General features: G+C 55.2%; 1 protein-coding gene across 3 annotated transcripts; it reads right to left on the reverse strand.

Moving 5' to 3' along the window:
• Nucleotides 4,449-12,603, reverse strand: GNAT1 (G protein subunit alpha transducin 1). Of its 3 annotated transcripts, XM_013973538.2 has the most exons (10): nt 12,228-12,603; nt 9,220-9,329; nt 7,990-8,032; nt 7,711-7,852; nt 7,463-7,620; nt 7,241-7,369; nt 6,858-6,987; nt 6,387-6,540; nt 6,073-6,264; nt 4,449-5,719 (listed from the first exon to the last, which is right to left on the reverse strand). In XM_013973538.2, the coding sequence occupies exons 1-9, from the start codon at nt 12,284-12,286 to the stop codon at nt 6,074-6,076; spliced, it is 1,116 nt and encodes a 371-aa protein (XP_013828992.2). In that variant the 5' UTR covers nt 12,287-12,603; the 3' UTR covers nt 4,449-5,719; nt 6,073. The 3 variants fall into 3 exon arrangements, with proteins under 3 accessions (XP_013828992.2, XP_017922618.1, XP_005695991.3); XM_018067129.1 differs by lacking the exon at nt 4,449-5,719 and having other exon boundaries at nt 5,728-6,264; XM_005695934.3 differs by lacking the exon at nt 4,449-5,719 and having other exon boundaries at nt 6,105-6,540.

Here is a 13,049-nt window from a genome sequence, read left to right on the forward strand (position 1 = left end):
CCCCCCCCCCCACCTCCACACATCCTGGGTGCTCACAGAAGCCATCTGCCAAGGACTGGGTGCTCCTATTGACAGTTCCTGAGGAGCCAGGTCTGGCTTCAAGGTCACCGGCATGTGGGTGTTGGGGTCCTCAATCCAGTCTGGAGGGAGCAGGGGCTGGCTGGGCTGGGCTGCTGTGAGAGGCCCCAGGGCGGCGTGGTGTGGGGTCCCTGGGCCAGGCCAGTTGTGACCCGGCTGGAGGAGGAGCTGCCTGTTTGTTGATGCTAGGCCTGGGCCCCAGCCAGGGCAAACACAGCTCAGAGGCCTTTCCTGCCACCTGCCGAATCTCCCAGCCCAGCTTGAGGTAGCCGGACAGCTGGCAGTCTTTACGGGGCTCCGAGAGGTACCAGGCACCTTCTCCCAGAGGCTGGAGGGAATGTCTGTTCACGCAGCTGCAGTGCTGGGGGCAGCCACCTGGAGTGGAAGATGGTGGGGAGCTTTATCTCAACCTGCGGCCCAGCCTCTTACCTCCAAGCCCCCATCTCCAGAAACTGACACACAGCCCCAAGAAACTGCCAGACACATGAGGCAGGATGTAGGGTCCCAGGATCACTCAGACCCTTCTTCCAGGGTCCTGGCAGCCCTTTGCTCTGCTCTTCCCTCTTTAGTCACATCTTCTCAGCCTCCAGCTAGGCAGCCTCCTCTCAGCTTGCCAGCATGTCCCATGGCACGTTGGCTACACAGCATCCCAAGACTCTCTTTTACCATGAGACCCCATCTTCATCTTCAACCCAGTCCTCTTCAGAGCCTAGCATCTGTATCCACTGATTCCTCCGACACACTGCAGGCACCTGCCTCACACCCAGACAGCCTCCCTGACACCCTCCCGACCTCCTCCTCTTTCTAGCTGGCCTCTTCACTTCCTCCACTGCCCAGCTGGCCACACTCTTTCCTGCTGTTCCAAGAACATGCCAGCCTTCACTTCCCTGTACCTCTGCAGTCCCGGTCCCCCATCCTGTCCCACGTCCTTGGCAAACTCTCACTTGTCCCTCAGTAGCTAAATGAAGGATCACCTCTGAATCCCCAGGAAGAGCCAGCTCTTTCTTCCTCCACCGACTGCAGCAGCTCTTGCCACCCCGCCACACAGCCGCAGCCCCAGTGTCTCCAAGCACTCTGTATGGGTCCTTGAGGCAGGAAAGCTCCTGCCAGGTTAGAGCGTGCAGATCAGGAAAAGCCTGATGGAGAAGCAATCTGTGGGCTTGGCTCTGCCAAGGGGAAGAAAGACACCTGCCAGGGTAGGGAAGAGAGGGCATGGTGGAGAGAAGGAAGAGCTTAGCCACAGGGAACGTGAATGAGTATGAGATTAGCACTCATAGGCGGAGGGCTGTGTGCAGGGCAAGACCCTTGGCCTGGAGTCATGTTGGGGGCTTTCAAGGCCTTAGAGGAGAGGGTGGTTGTCACCTCCACACCCCAGGGTTGAGGACCCACACTTAGAGCTCCTGACTACACTCTGCCCAGCTTGATGTCTGGGAGGCTCCCCTTTGGGCCCAAGCAGGGGTTTAGGGCTGTGGAAGTCTAAAGCGGACCCATAGGCAAACCCTCCTGTCTGGTTCTCCCCTGGCCTGCATCCACAGAGCTCGTGACCTTCTGGCTAGAGCCTGTCCCCACAGCCCTGGAGGGCCCGCCTCTCTCCCCCGAGACCTGGCCCCTAGCTTCTTTGGCCACTGAAGCGGCTTAATGAGCCCAGATCACGTGGGCCCCCCATGCCTGTGGGGAGGGCCCAAGCCCCCAGCGGCCACCCAACCAGGCCCTGACGTCAGCAGCATTAACCGTTCACCAGGCCTGTTTAATCTCTGTTCCATGGCTGGGCCAGGTTCGCTCTGCCAGAATCAGAGTCAAAGGCCGTGAAGCCCCCCAGGGGCACCTTGGCGTTGAGGTCAGCAGGGATGGCGGTGACTGGAGGTGCCCATAATAAACGCCCCCTTCCTATAAGACGAGGGTGCGGCCACATGTTGACTCTGGACCAGCTCTCTGATCCTCTGCCCTGGACTGTGAATCAGGCACTGGGCATCCATTGATCCTGCTCGCTAGGGTATAATTTACACTGGTGTGGTAAGTGAGGCTGAGGAGGCTTCCGTCCAGGAGACTTGGCCCTCTCTCTCCACTTGATGGCCATGAACAGGGCAGCTGGAGGCCAGGCAGAATCCCCAGTCCATGGGATCCAAGAATATCGGCTCAGAATCCCAGCCCTAGGGTCAGGACCTGGAGTGTGGGGTCCAGCGCCTCCATGGTATTTGGCCTCTTCTCTGTCTCTTGCCAAGGAAGCCTGGGTAGCTCATCACCTTCCTCCTGAGACAAGGTGGCTAGGCAGACTTGCTCATGAGCCCAGCTCTCCCAACAGCTTCCCCTGTCTCAAGTCTGCCTCCTCTAGCCTTTCAAAGCTTTCTGTCTTCTGCCTTGCCCCTCCCCATGAAATCCCACCATCACCCTCCCCTGCCCCACCTCACTCCAGTAAATTGATTGGGCAGAGGGTCCTTAGCAGGGATGAGCAGCCCAGCTCAGCCAGGCCCCAAACCACCCAGTGGGATCCTGAAACACTGGCCCGAGCCCCATCCTGCCCCTCAGGCCTCTGAGCAGCACCAGAACGGCTGCCCACATGTGTCCTGGGCTCCCTAACCTATCCAGTGTCCCCCCACCTCCACCCCACACTCAGGCCTGCGCATGCTCACTCTCCCCTTCTAGCCCCACGCAGGCTCACTGTGCCACTTCCACCTGGACATTGAGGATGCTGCCGGCATGCTGCCTTCTGCCCAATCCCAAGGATCTGTCTGACTCCTGGATCTCTCCCCCAGGTGGCCACAGGTCCAGAAAACTCAGTCCTCTCAACACTCCTTTGCAACCCCAGCTTGGTGGGGGCATCACATGCACTTGATCACCGTACAAATTCAGACCCTTGTCACTGAGTCCCCCTCCTTGCAGATGTTGGTCCTCTGGCGTAATGACATAGATCTCTTCCTCATGGAGCCTCCCAGCCCCACTCCTCTCATCCCCCCATGCCTAGCCTCCAGGAAAAATGTGTGTCCCTATATACATGCTTTTATGAAAATTTTTATGATTATGTTTTCCAGAAACAGATTTGGAAAATAGCATTGATGATTTCACTCCCATTAAAGCCAAGAATGTGAACGTGTGAAAGCGACAGTCGTTCAGTCGTGTTCAGCTCTCTGCGATCCCACGGACTGCAGCCTGCCAGGCGTCTCTGTCCATGGGATTCTGCAAGCAAGAATACTGGTGGGTTGCCATGTCCTTCTCCGGGGGATCATGGAAACCCAGGGATCGAACCCGGGTCTCCTCTATATAACGTTATAAATACTGTTTTAGGTATAAATAAAATACTTAAGCTTAAAGTAGGACTTCCCAGGTGGTCCTATTGGTAAAGAACCCACCTGCCGATGTGGAACCATAGATGCAGGTTTGATCCCTGGACTGTGACATAAGAGACGCAGGTTCGATCTCTGGGTCGGGAAGATCCCCTGGAGGAGGACATGGCAACCCACTCCAGCATTCTTGCCAGGAGAATCCCATGGACAGAGGAGCCTGGTGGGCTACAGCCCATAGGGTTGCAAAGAGTCAGACACGACTGAAGCAACAAGCTTAAAGTAATGTTGCAAATTTTAATATGCTTACTTTTGACTTATTTGACATTTCTTCAACTACTTTAATGTTCTGTTAAAAAAAATTAACCTTTAAAATTACGTGAAAGCATATATGATAGGAGTGGACATTTTTCCTTTTGCTTCAGGGTCCAATATGGTTCCACCAGGCTCTCTTGGATCTTGACTTGATGAAAAATTTTGATATTCTATTCATTATGGATTTTTGCAGGTAATTTTGATTTTTGATTTTTGAAAGTACTGCATTAATATTTATCTTGATTACTGAGATTTTTTTTGGCACCACCTTAAGTTTTACATCTGAGGTGAGTGCCTCATTTGCCTCACCCTAATCTCAGCCCTGTGATTATATCCTAGCTTCAAGGGCTTCCTGGACCCATCGTCTTCTGGAGGAAGCACAGACCCTTGGGCTGGTGGGTGGCACCTGTCCAGCCTTCCTGCTGCTTATTCTTCCATCTTCCCTTCCCTTCCCTGCTCCTGCTCCACGCAACTCCTGTGACCCAAAAGCCCACATTCCTGGGCCATTTACACCCTACTGTCCATGCCAGAATGAGCTTCCAGCTCACAACCCCTTCTTGATCCAAGATTGTCCTTGTGAACATTTCCCATGGCCCCTTTATCCCCTCAGTCCCTCTCAGGACACCCAAATTGATCCCATGCCCCCAAGAGTGCCCCCTGGCATGCCGGGTCAGCTGCTTCTTTCTGGAAAGAACCATCTCCCCACTCACATCCAGTCCAGCACGGGGCATTGAATAAACGTGCATGGTTCATGATCATTAACTCTCCCCTTCCCCCCAAGAAAGGACAACCAGGGCCTGACGCAAAGATTTATTGCTAAGTTTGTGTATCTAGCTGAAGGGAGTGCAAACTATGCCCTGGCCTTGTTAGAGGGATGTTCCTTGCCCTTGACTACAGCACGGGCTACGGCCCATGGGCTTCAGCAAGGACTAGGTACTGATGAGGAAGTGGGGAGCAGGGGTCAGGGGACATGGGCTTTTGTCCCTGATGGTTCAGGCATGGCTTTATTTTTTTCCTACCAGGTCCCTGAATGGGAAGGGTGAGAGAAGCTGCTGGCAGGGACAAGGGGGTCACATGGGTTTGCTTTTGACCCTACCTGAGGCAGACCCCTCTGGGCACAATCTGGGCCTCCTTCCGGTCTCAAATCCTCTGCCTGGGGGTGATCGATGGAACCCGGACTCTGCTCCCAGCCACCCCTCAGGACAGTTTGACCATTGGCCACAACTGGTGTCAACAGTACCCTCCCTCGACAGAGTGGCTGACCTGGAGTGCTGTGGGGTGGGGGGGAGTGGGACATGACTCTGGTATCCAAGGACAGCGTGGGCAGAGCCTCTGGGGGGAGGGGTTAGGGTCCGGGAAGTTTCCAGCTTGAGTCTCTTCCTGGTACCAGGAGCCCCCAGGCTTGCCCTGACTCACTAAGTCGTCTCCATACAAGCTGCACAGGCCAGAGCTGGCTTGGACTTTGGACTCCTGAATCTGCTGGGTGGGGCAGTCACTGGCCACTGGGCAGATGGGCATCAGACCCTGACACATGGGGGTGGTAAGGCTAGACTGGGCTGATGGTAAGCAGCAGGCTTGCTCAGAGGAGGGTTCCATGCCTGGCCCCTGCCCTTCATAAAGCTCTGGGAGGGAGGGCTGTTTGCTGAACCCAGACTCACCAGGTGAGTCATGGGCCTCCTGGGGCAGAAGAGAGGCAGGAGATTGGTCAGTGGGGGTACTGCTGAGTCACCGTGAGCTGTAGCTGCCCCAAGTCCTGCTTGCTTCTAGCTGGGGCTGGCTGTGGTAGGTCTGGGAGGCCAGTGCAGCCAGGCCGTGAAGGGCAGTGCTGGGGTGGCTGGGGGCATTGGACTCTCGGAGGCCTGGGAATCCTGGGAGCCACGAGGGAGGGTTATACGGCCTCAAGGCTAGCAGGATTTAGGGCTTTGAGTGTGTGGCTGGTGGGGCCACAGGCTGGGGCCCAGGAGTCCTGGGGACTGATAGGGTCATGTGCATTGGGGCTACAAGGTGTCAAGGGCTGCAGGGTCTTAGGGACGCATGAGCTCAGGCACCTGTGAAGAGAAGAAGGAACAGAGTCAGCATCCCTAAGCACCAACAGATGGAGATGGGCGTGGAAGCAATGCCCTAGCTGAGTGACTGGGGCGGAGTCAAAAGAGAGTTAGTGGGTGGGGCTTGTGAGCCAGGGGCGGGGCCTATGGCCATAGGGGTGGAGCCTGAGGAGCCAGCGTGGGACCCGGAAGCGGAAGGGTCAGAAAGTCCGGGGACCAGACGCCAGGGAGTGGAGTGGATCTGGAAAGCTGGGGAGGGGCCTGCAGATGGGATGAGGAGCTGGGGATGGGGCCCCCGGCGGGTACTGAGATCAAGAGGCAAGACAGAGGAGCATCCCGGCCCGCGGGGGAGCCACCTCAGAAGAGCCCGCAGTCTTTGAGGTTCTCCTTGATGATGATGTCGGTGACAGCGTCGAAGACAAACTTGACGTTCTGCGTGTCGGTGGCGCATGTCATGTGGGAATAGATCTCTTTCACGTCGCGTCGCATGTTGAGCTCGAGGAATTGCACCTTGATGTAATTGCCGGCGTCCTCATACGTGTTGGGCCCTGGCAGGGGAGGGGTGGGGGGCTCTCAGTCCCTGCTACGGAGCCTCCCCGCGGCGGTGGGAGGAGCTCAGACCGAGAGAGTGGCTTTGGAGCACCGCCCGGTGGCAGGCCGAGGGTCTCACCGTTGTAGTCCGGAAAGCAGATACTAAGGTGCGCCTTTTTGATCTTCTCCGAGAAGACGTCCTTCTTGTTGAGGAAGAGCACGATGGACGTAGTGGCGAAGTAGCGGTGGTTGCAGATACTGTTGAACAGGTGCAGGCTCTCGTGCATGCGGTTCTGAGGAGGGCAGAGGCTGTCGGCACCGAGGGACGGGGGTCGCCACCCCCCTCCACCTAACTGCGACTGACTGGCCGACCCCAGCCTGCTCTCTGGGCTCCGGGTCCCCACTCAGACAGCTCCAAGACTCTCCTTCTCCTCCCACTCACCCACCCTCCCTCATCTCCTGATGAGGAGGCTGCCTCGTCTCCTCCTGCAGAGGGCTCTGGGACGAACACCCTCTCTCAGATGCTCCCCGCGGCCCTCCTGCAGCGCCGGCTCCCCTTCCTCCTCTCCCCCTCCCCGCTCAGTCGCCCAGGCCCGGCCCGGACGCTCACCACTTCGTCATCCTCCACCAGCACCATGTCGTAGGCGCTCAGCGCCGCGATGAAGATGATGCAGGTCACCCCCTCGAAGCAGTGGATCCACTTCTTGCGCTCTGAGCGCTGCCCGCCCACATCGAACATCCTGCAGGGCAGTGAGCACCGGAAACCCAGGCATCAATTCCCCCGGAGACGCCCACGGGCATCCCCTGGCTTCCTGATGCTGGCTGGGAAGCACCCAGATGGGCCTGGCATCCGGAGGGGCCGGACTTCTCTGCCGGTGGGGTGTTGGAGAAGTGTCAGGGTCTCTAGAAGGGCTGGGACCTCTGCGACCAGGGCAGTGAACTTGGGGGAAGGCCTCCCCACTCCAGAGCAGGAGTCAGGGCTCAGTGTCCTACCGAAAGTTGAGGTCCTTGAAGGAGAACTGCGTCTCAATGATACCCGTGGTCTTGACACGGGAGCGCAGCACATCCTGTTCCGTGGGCACGTAGCCCGGGGTTACCAGGCGCTCCAGGTCTGAGAGATAGCTGTGGGAGATACGGGGTGTGGGTAGGGTTGGGTGGAGGGATGTGCCAGGGCCCTGCCTGCCCCTCACCCCTGCACCTGGCCTGTGCTCTCACTAGCCAGCAGAGTCGTTGAGCTGGTACTCCGAGGCTCGCTCGAAACAGGCCTGGATGCCGGAGTCCTTCCACAGCCGCTGGATGATATCTGACATCTCCTTGGGCATCGTACCCTCCTCGATGGTGTCTGCCATGTGCATCAGCTTCCGGGCGTCGTCCTGAGGGCAGGGGAGTGGTTGGTGGTAACCAGGGGCTGGGGCCCAGCCTCGGATCCCCAGAAGCCCTGTTCAGCTAGTCTCTTGGCACACCTGGCGCGCAGAGTCTCCGTACTGGATGTTGAGCGTGGTCATGGCACGCACGATGGCCAGGATGGACTGGAGCGTGTTGCCATAGATGATGGCAATGAACTCGAGACACTCTTCCAGTGAGTACCCGTCCTGGTGGATAATCCTACAGCCACAGGAGCCGGGTCAGCACCTCTTGGGTGGGTCGGGGATCAGACCTCCAGAGCGCGCCCACCCCCAGGGCCTCGGTAGGGCAGGGGCACCACCCACCCCCAGGGCCTCAGGTAGGGTAGGGGCACTCACTTCATCTGCTTGACAATGGTACTCTTCCCGGATTCACCGGCACCTGGATTGGAATGGAAACCCGGCCTCGGAGATCCGTAGACCGCACTGTCCCCTCTATCCCACCCGTTTCCCTACCACTCTCCCAAAATAACGTCCTAATGCTCCGGCAGCAAAACCTAAATGTCAGGAGTGACCAAAGTGGGCTGGCGAGGCTAATGGACAACCTCAACTCTGTCCTGGAGCCTCCAACACCTTGTAGGCGGTCTTATTTTTCGGAGGCCAAAAATAAAGAAACCTGGAGCTCCACCTTATGGACGGTTCTGGTACTACACGCATGGGATTATTTGAGCCAGGTCAACCCCTGCTTTTCCACCTGGGGTGGAAGGGAGTGACCCCAAGAGGCTCAGAGGGAATTAGCACGTTTTGCTGGGGGAGAAGACAGAGCTGACAGTCCTTCTGAGCCTGCTCTCGTGTGGGTGTCGGGCGCAGTTAATGGGATTTCTGGCTTAGCCTGTCTTTCCTGGGGTACTCTGGTTTGGTCTCTCTACACACATTCACCTGTCTGGCTGAACCCTGGACAGCCTTGGTGAAGCCTGAGGTGCCTTCTCAAAGCAGTTCCTTCCTTCGGTGGTGGTGGCAGGAGGAAGTACTAGATCAGTCCTATCTCCCCTCACTACCCATGGGACCAAGTATCTATTCTCCGCTGCGCCTTAGTAGCCCTCTACACCTTTCAGTTGTCCTGCAGGTCTGCCAGCAATGAAGCTCTGGAAACTGAGGGCCACTGTGTGTGGACCTGGGAGGTCCTGGAAGCTACCTACTCTCAGGAGGACTGTGACCTCCTTCCCAAGGCAGCAGCCTTGTTGTGGTGCTCCCAATGAGGCCCCTGGCTTCTGAACCCTGCCCAGCAGGCCCGTCAAGCTAAAGGCTGCAGTTTGAGGGAACATAGCCTGGGCAAAAGTGGGCCTTGAACACACGTCTCTCAAAAAAGTGTGATTGGCACACACATCTTGGGAGGAGAGGTTGCCTGAGGTTTGAGCCCTCCAGAGAGGGTTTCTGTGGGATACCTAGCCTTAGGGAGCCAAAAGTATCGCCCATCAGGCCTGATCTTGCTTGGCCTGGGCTCCACTCTGTTGCTAGGCTGTAGGCTCATTCTGTTTCCCAAATCACACCTGCTTCACAGAAGGGCCACCTGCCTGCCCCCAGGCCTCTGACTGGCAGATGTGGCCCCTCCTCAGCCCACCCCCTTACCCAGAAGCAGCAGTTTCACGGTTCGAGCATCTTTCTCAGCATCTTCTTTCAGCTTCTTTTCCAGCTCCCTTGAGTGCTTCTCCTCAGCGCTGGCCCCAGCCCCCATGGTCCTGGCAGAAGGTGAAGGAGGAGGGCCGTGAGTTGGTTCTTCCGGATGGAGGGGTTCCCCAGAGCCAGGCTCAGGCTAGTCTCTGGCCTCCCCGGACACCCTTCTGACCCCCGAACTGGGAATCCAATGGCTGTCTGCAGATCTGTGCAGGGCCTGGTGGGGCTGCTTAGTAGGATTTGGGGGTTGTTGGTATCTAAGAGCCAATCAGAGACAAGGACAGGTGAATCCAGCTCAGCCCCCAGCCCTCCTAATCAGGCTGGCATAGCCCCAATCCCTCAACTGCTGACTCTGCACCCCTCTCTCTGCCGCTCCCCAAACCCTCTGGGAGAGACCCTGGAGGTAGTCCAGCCCTTGCTCCAAAGCAGGGGGACAAGTTCTGGGGGGTTCAGGCTCAGAAAGGGGAAGACAGGGCCTCAGTTCTGGGGGTGGGGGTAATGAGGGGTGGGCCTGGGAGCAGGGAGGAGGAGAAGCCTGCAAGGAGCACCTGCCCGCTGCCTAGTACTGGGCTCAGCACTGCTCCTTGCCGAGCTCACAGCAGCCTGGTGGATGCCCCACATCCCTGCACCGATGAGGAAGCGGAGGCTCAGAGGATCACACTGCAGGAGGTGGTTGAGAAGGGCCGGTGACTCCAGGCCAGGGTTCCACGCTCAACAGGGAGTCAGGAAGGAAATGTGGACATTGCATTTGCCCTGTGCCAAGGGCTGGATCCAACCCGGGTGAGGCCTCTCCCTGCCTCCATGATTCATACAGACTTGGGTGCGTGTGCGTGTATTCTGTACTGGTGTCAAGCAAGGCAATGACATATGTTTGTGTTTACCTGCGTGTAAACATGTGCCTGTGGTTTCATGAGTACAAGTGTATGTCTGTGCTTGCCTGTTTGTGTACCACGTGTGTGTGTGCATGGATGCTTTGGTGCACTTCTCATGTGTGTGTTTATACGTGTACTTTGCTACACTTATGTGGGTTAATGTTGCATGTGTGTGAATGTATAAGCGTGTGCACATGTGAAATGCGTGTGTGTGGATTTGCCTGTGTGCACATATCTGCCTGTATGTGTGCACACTTGCACGTGTGTGTACCCATAAACTTGAGGTCAGCAGTCTGACCTGCAGAGGTGGCCAGGCTCTTCCAGGGAATATCTTGCAGGCCTGTTATCAGATGGGAACACTGAGTCTCAGAGCAGGTCTGGCATTCCCAGGGGAGGAGGGGATGAGCCCCACTCCTCTTCTGTCCCCTGTGGGTGCTCTGGGAGCTGTCAGGGGTATCTCCAGGGCATGCCTGCCTCAGCTTAGGGGTTAGATGTCTGTGAGGTTCGGATGGGACAGGGTGTGCTCCTAAGTGGGAGTGGTTCAGCTGAGCAAGTGGTGTTGAGTTGCAGCCTCTGGAGTTTTGCCACCTCCCATGAGAAGACTCAGATCCTGGGCTCTCAGCCCCCTCCTGGCTGGACTCCCCAGAAAACTTGCTGCCTTAGCACTCAGCTCTTGCAGTTGCAAGGCTGCCAGGGCCCCATATTCTGAGCACTGAAGACTGTCCCTAGTGTGGGGCAAGCTGAACAGGCACACGTAAATCAATGAAGTTAGAACACCCTCACACCACACACAAAAATACACTCAAAGTCGCTGAAACACTTATGTGTAAGACAGGACACCATCAAACACCTAGAAGGGAATGTATGCAAAACAGTCCGACATAAATTGTACCAGTATTTTCTCAGGTCAGTCTCTGGAGGCAATAGAAATAAAAGCAAAGATGAACAAATGGGACCTAATCAAACTTAAAAGCTTTTGCACCTCAAAGGAAACCATTAACAAAATGAAAAGACAACCTAAGGAAAGGGAGAAAATATTTGCAAATGATGACTGACAATGATGTCTTAATTTCCAAAATATGCAAAAAGCTGATGCAACTCAACAACAAAAAAGCAAATAATCCAATCAAAACATGGGCAGAAGAACTAGACATTTCTCCAAAGAAGACATACAGATGGCCAACAGGCATATGAAAAAATGCTCAACATTGTTAATTATTACAGAAATGCAAATTAAAACTATAGTGAGGTACCACTTCACACTCGTCAGAATGGCCATCATTAAGAAGTTGATAAATAATGAATGCTGGACAGAGTGTGAAGAAAAGGGAACCCTCCTACACTGTTGGGAGGCATGTAAGTTGGTACAGCCACTATGGAGAACAGTATGGAGGTTCCTCGAAAAACTAAAGAGAGTTGCCATATGATCCAGCAATCCCTCTCCTAGGCATATATCTGTAGAAAACTGTAATTCAAAAAGATACATGCACCCATATATTCACAGCAGCACTATTCACAATGGCCAAGAAACAACCTAGACGTCCATCAACAGATGAAGGGATACAGAGGATGTGGCAGGAAAACACACTGGAATACTACTCGGCCACAAAAATCAATGAAATAATGCCATTTGCAGCAGCACAGATGGAACTAGAGATTGTAACACCAAATGAAGCAAGTCAGAAAGAGAAAGGCAAATACCGTATGATGCCACTTACATGTGGAATCTAAAATATGACACAAGTGAGCTTTTACAAAACAGAAGCAGACTCACAGACACAGAGAACAGACTGTGGTTGCTAAGGGGGAGCGGTGTGGGAGAGGGATGGAGTGGCAGTTTGGGATTAGCAGATGCAAACTATTATATATAGGGTGCATAAACAGTAAGGTCCTACTGTATACCACAGGGAACTAAATTCAATACTTTTTGATAAGCCATGCCAGAAAAGAATATTTTAAAAGAATGTATAAATATATGTATAACTGAAGCACTTTGCTGCACAGCAGAAATGAGCACATTATAAATCAACTATACTTGAATTAAAAACTTCACACACACACACACACACACACACACACAAACACACTGACCCTAAACATGTAGGAAGTAGACACTGGTTCTGTGAGCTGGGAGCTGGTGGCTTCAACATCCGCCCTGCTGGGTGAGGGGAGATCTGTTCAGGAGCAATAGGTTATTTGCGCCACCGTCAACTTTTAGGTTCCATTTGTCTGCTACCCCAGCACCATGCTGCAAGCAGGCCCTGGGAGTCTCTGCAGCCTGTACACACTGCCCAGGGGGGTTGGGTGGTACAGGGGCCCAGGTGTGTGAAGCCAACAAAAACCTGCTTTCTACATATTGGCTTTGCTTAAAGTGGGACTATTCCACTGCCTCCTCGTCCCCACCTGGTTCCCCTTGCCTGCCAGGTATGGCCCTGAACCCTGCTGGATCCCTGAGTGTCCCTAGCTATTGGCTTCCCCTGCCAACACTCAGGGCTTCTCAGGTGGCTCAGTGGTAAAGAATCCACCTGCCAATGCAGGAGATACGGATTCAATCCCTGGCTCAGGAAGATCCCCTGGAGAAGGAAATGGCAACCCACTCCAGAATTCTTGCCTGAAAAATCCCATAGACAGAGGAGCCTGGCGGGCCACAGCCCACAGGGTCGCAAGGAGAGTCGGACATGACTGAACATGCATGCACACCAAGGCCTGACTCATTAACTTTGGCCCAGGGCCCCCAGCCCCAGTTCCTCCTTTCCAGCAGATCCCCACTTATCCTGGTCTTCCCTGCCTCTGGACATTTGCTTGTGCTGGGCCCTCTGCTAAGAGCTGGCTGGAAGGAGACAGGAAGAATGGGAATTTTGTTGATTCTCAGGCCAGGGGCAGCTGTACTGTGAAGGCTGTGGCTTTGTCTTG

Source organism: Capra hircus, chromosome 22 (assembly GCF_001704415.2).
Source record: "Capra hircus breed San Clemente chromosome 22, ASM170441v1, whole genome shotgun sequence".
NCBI classification, from domain to species: Eukaryota; Metazoa; Chordata; class Mammalia; order Artiodactyla; family Bovidae; genus Capra; species Capra hircus.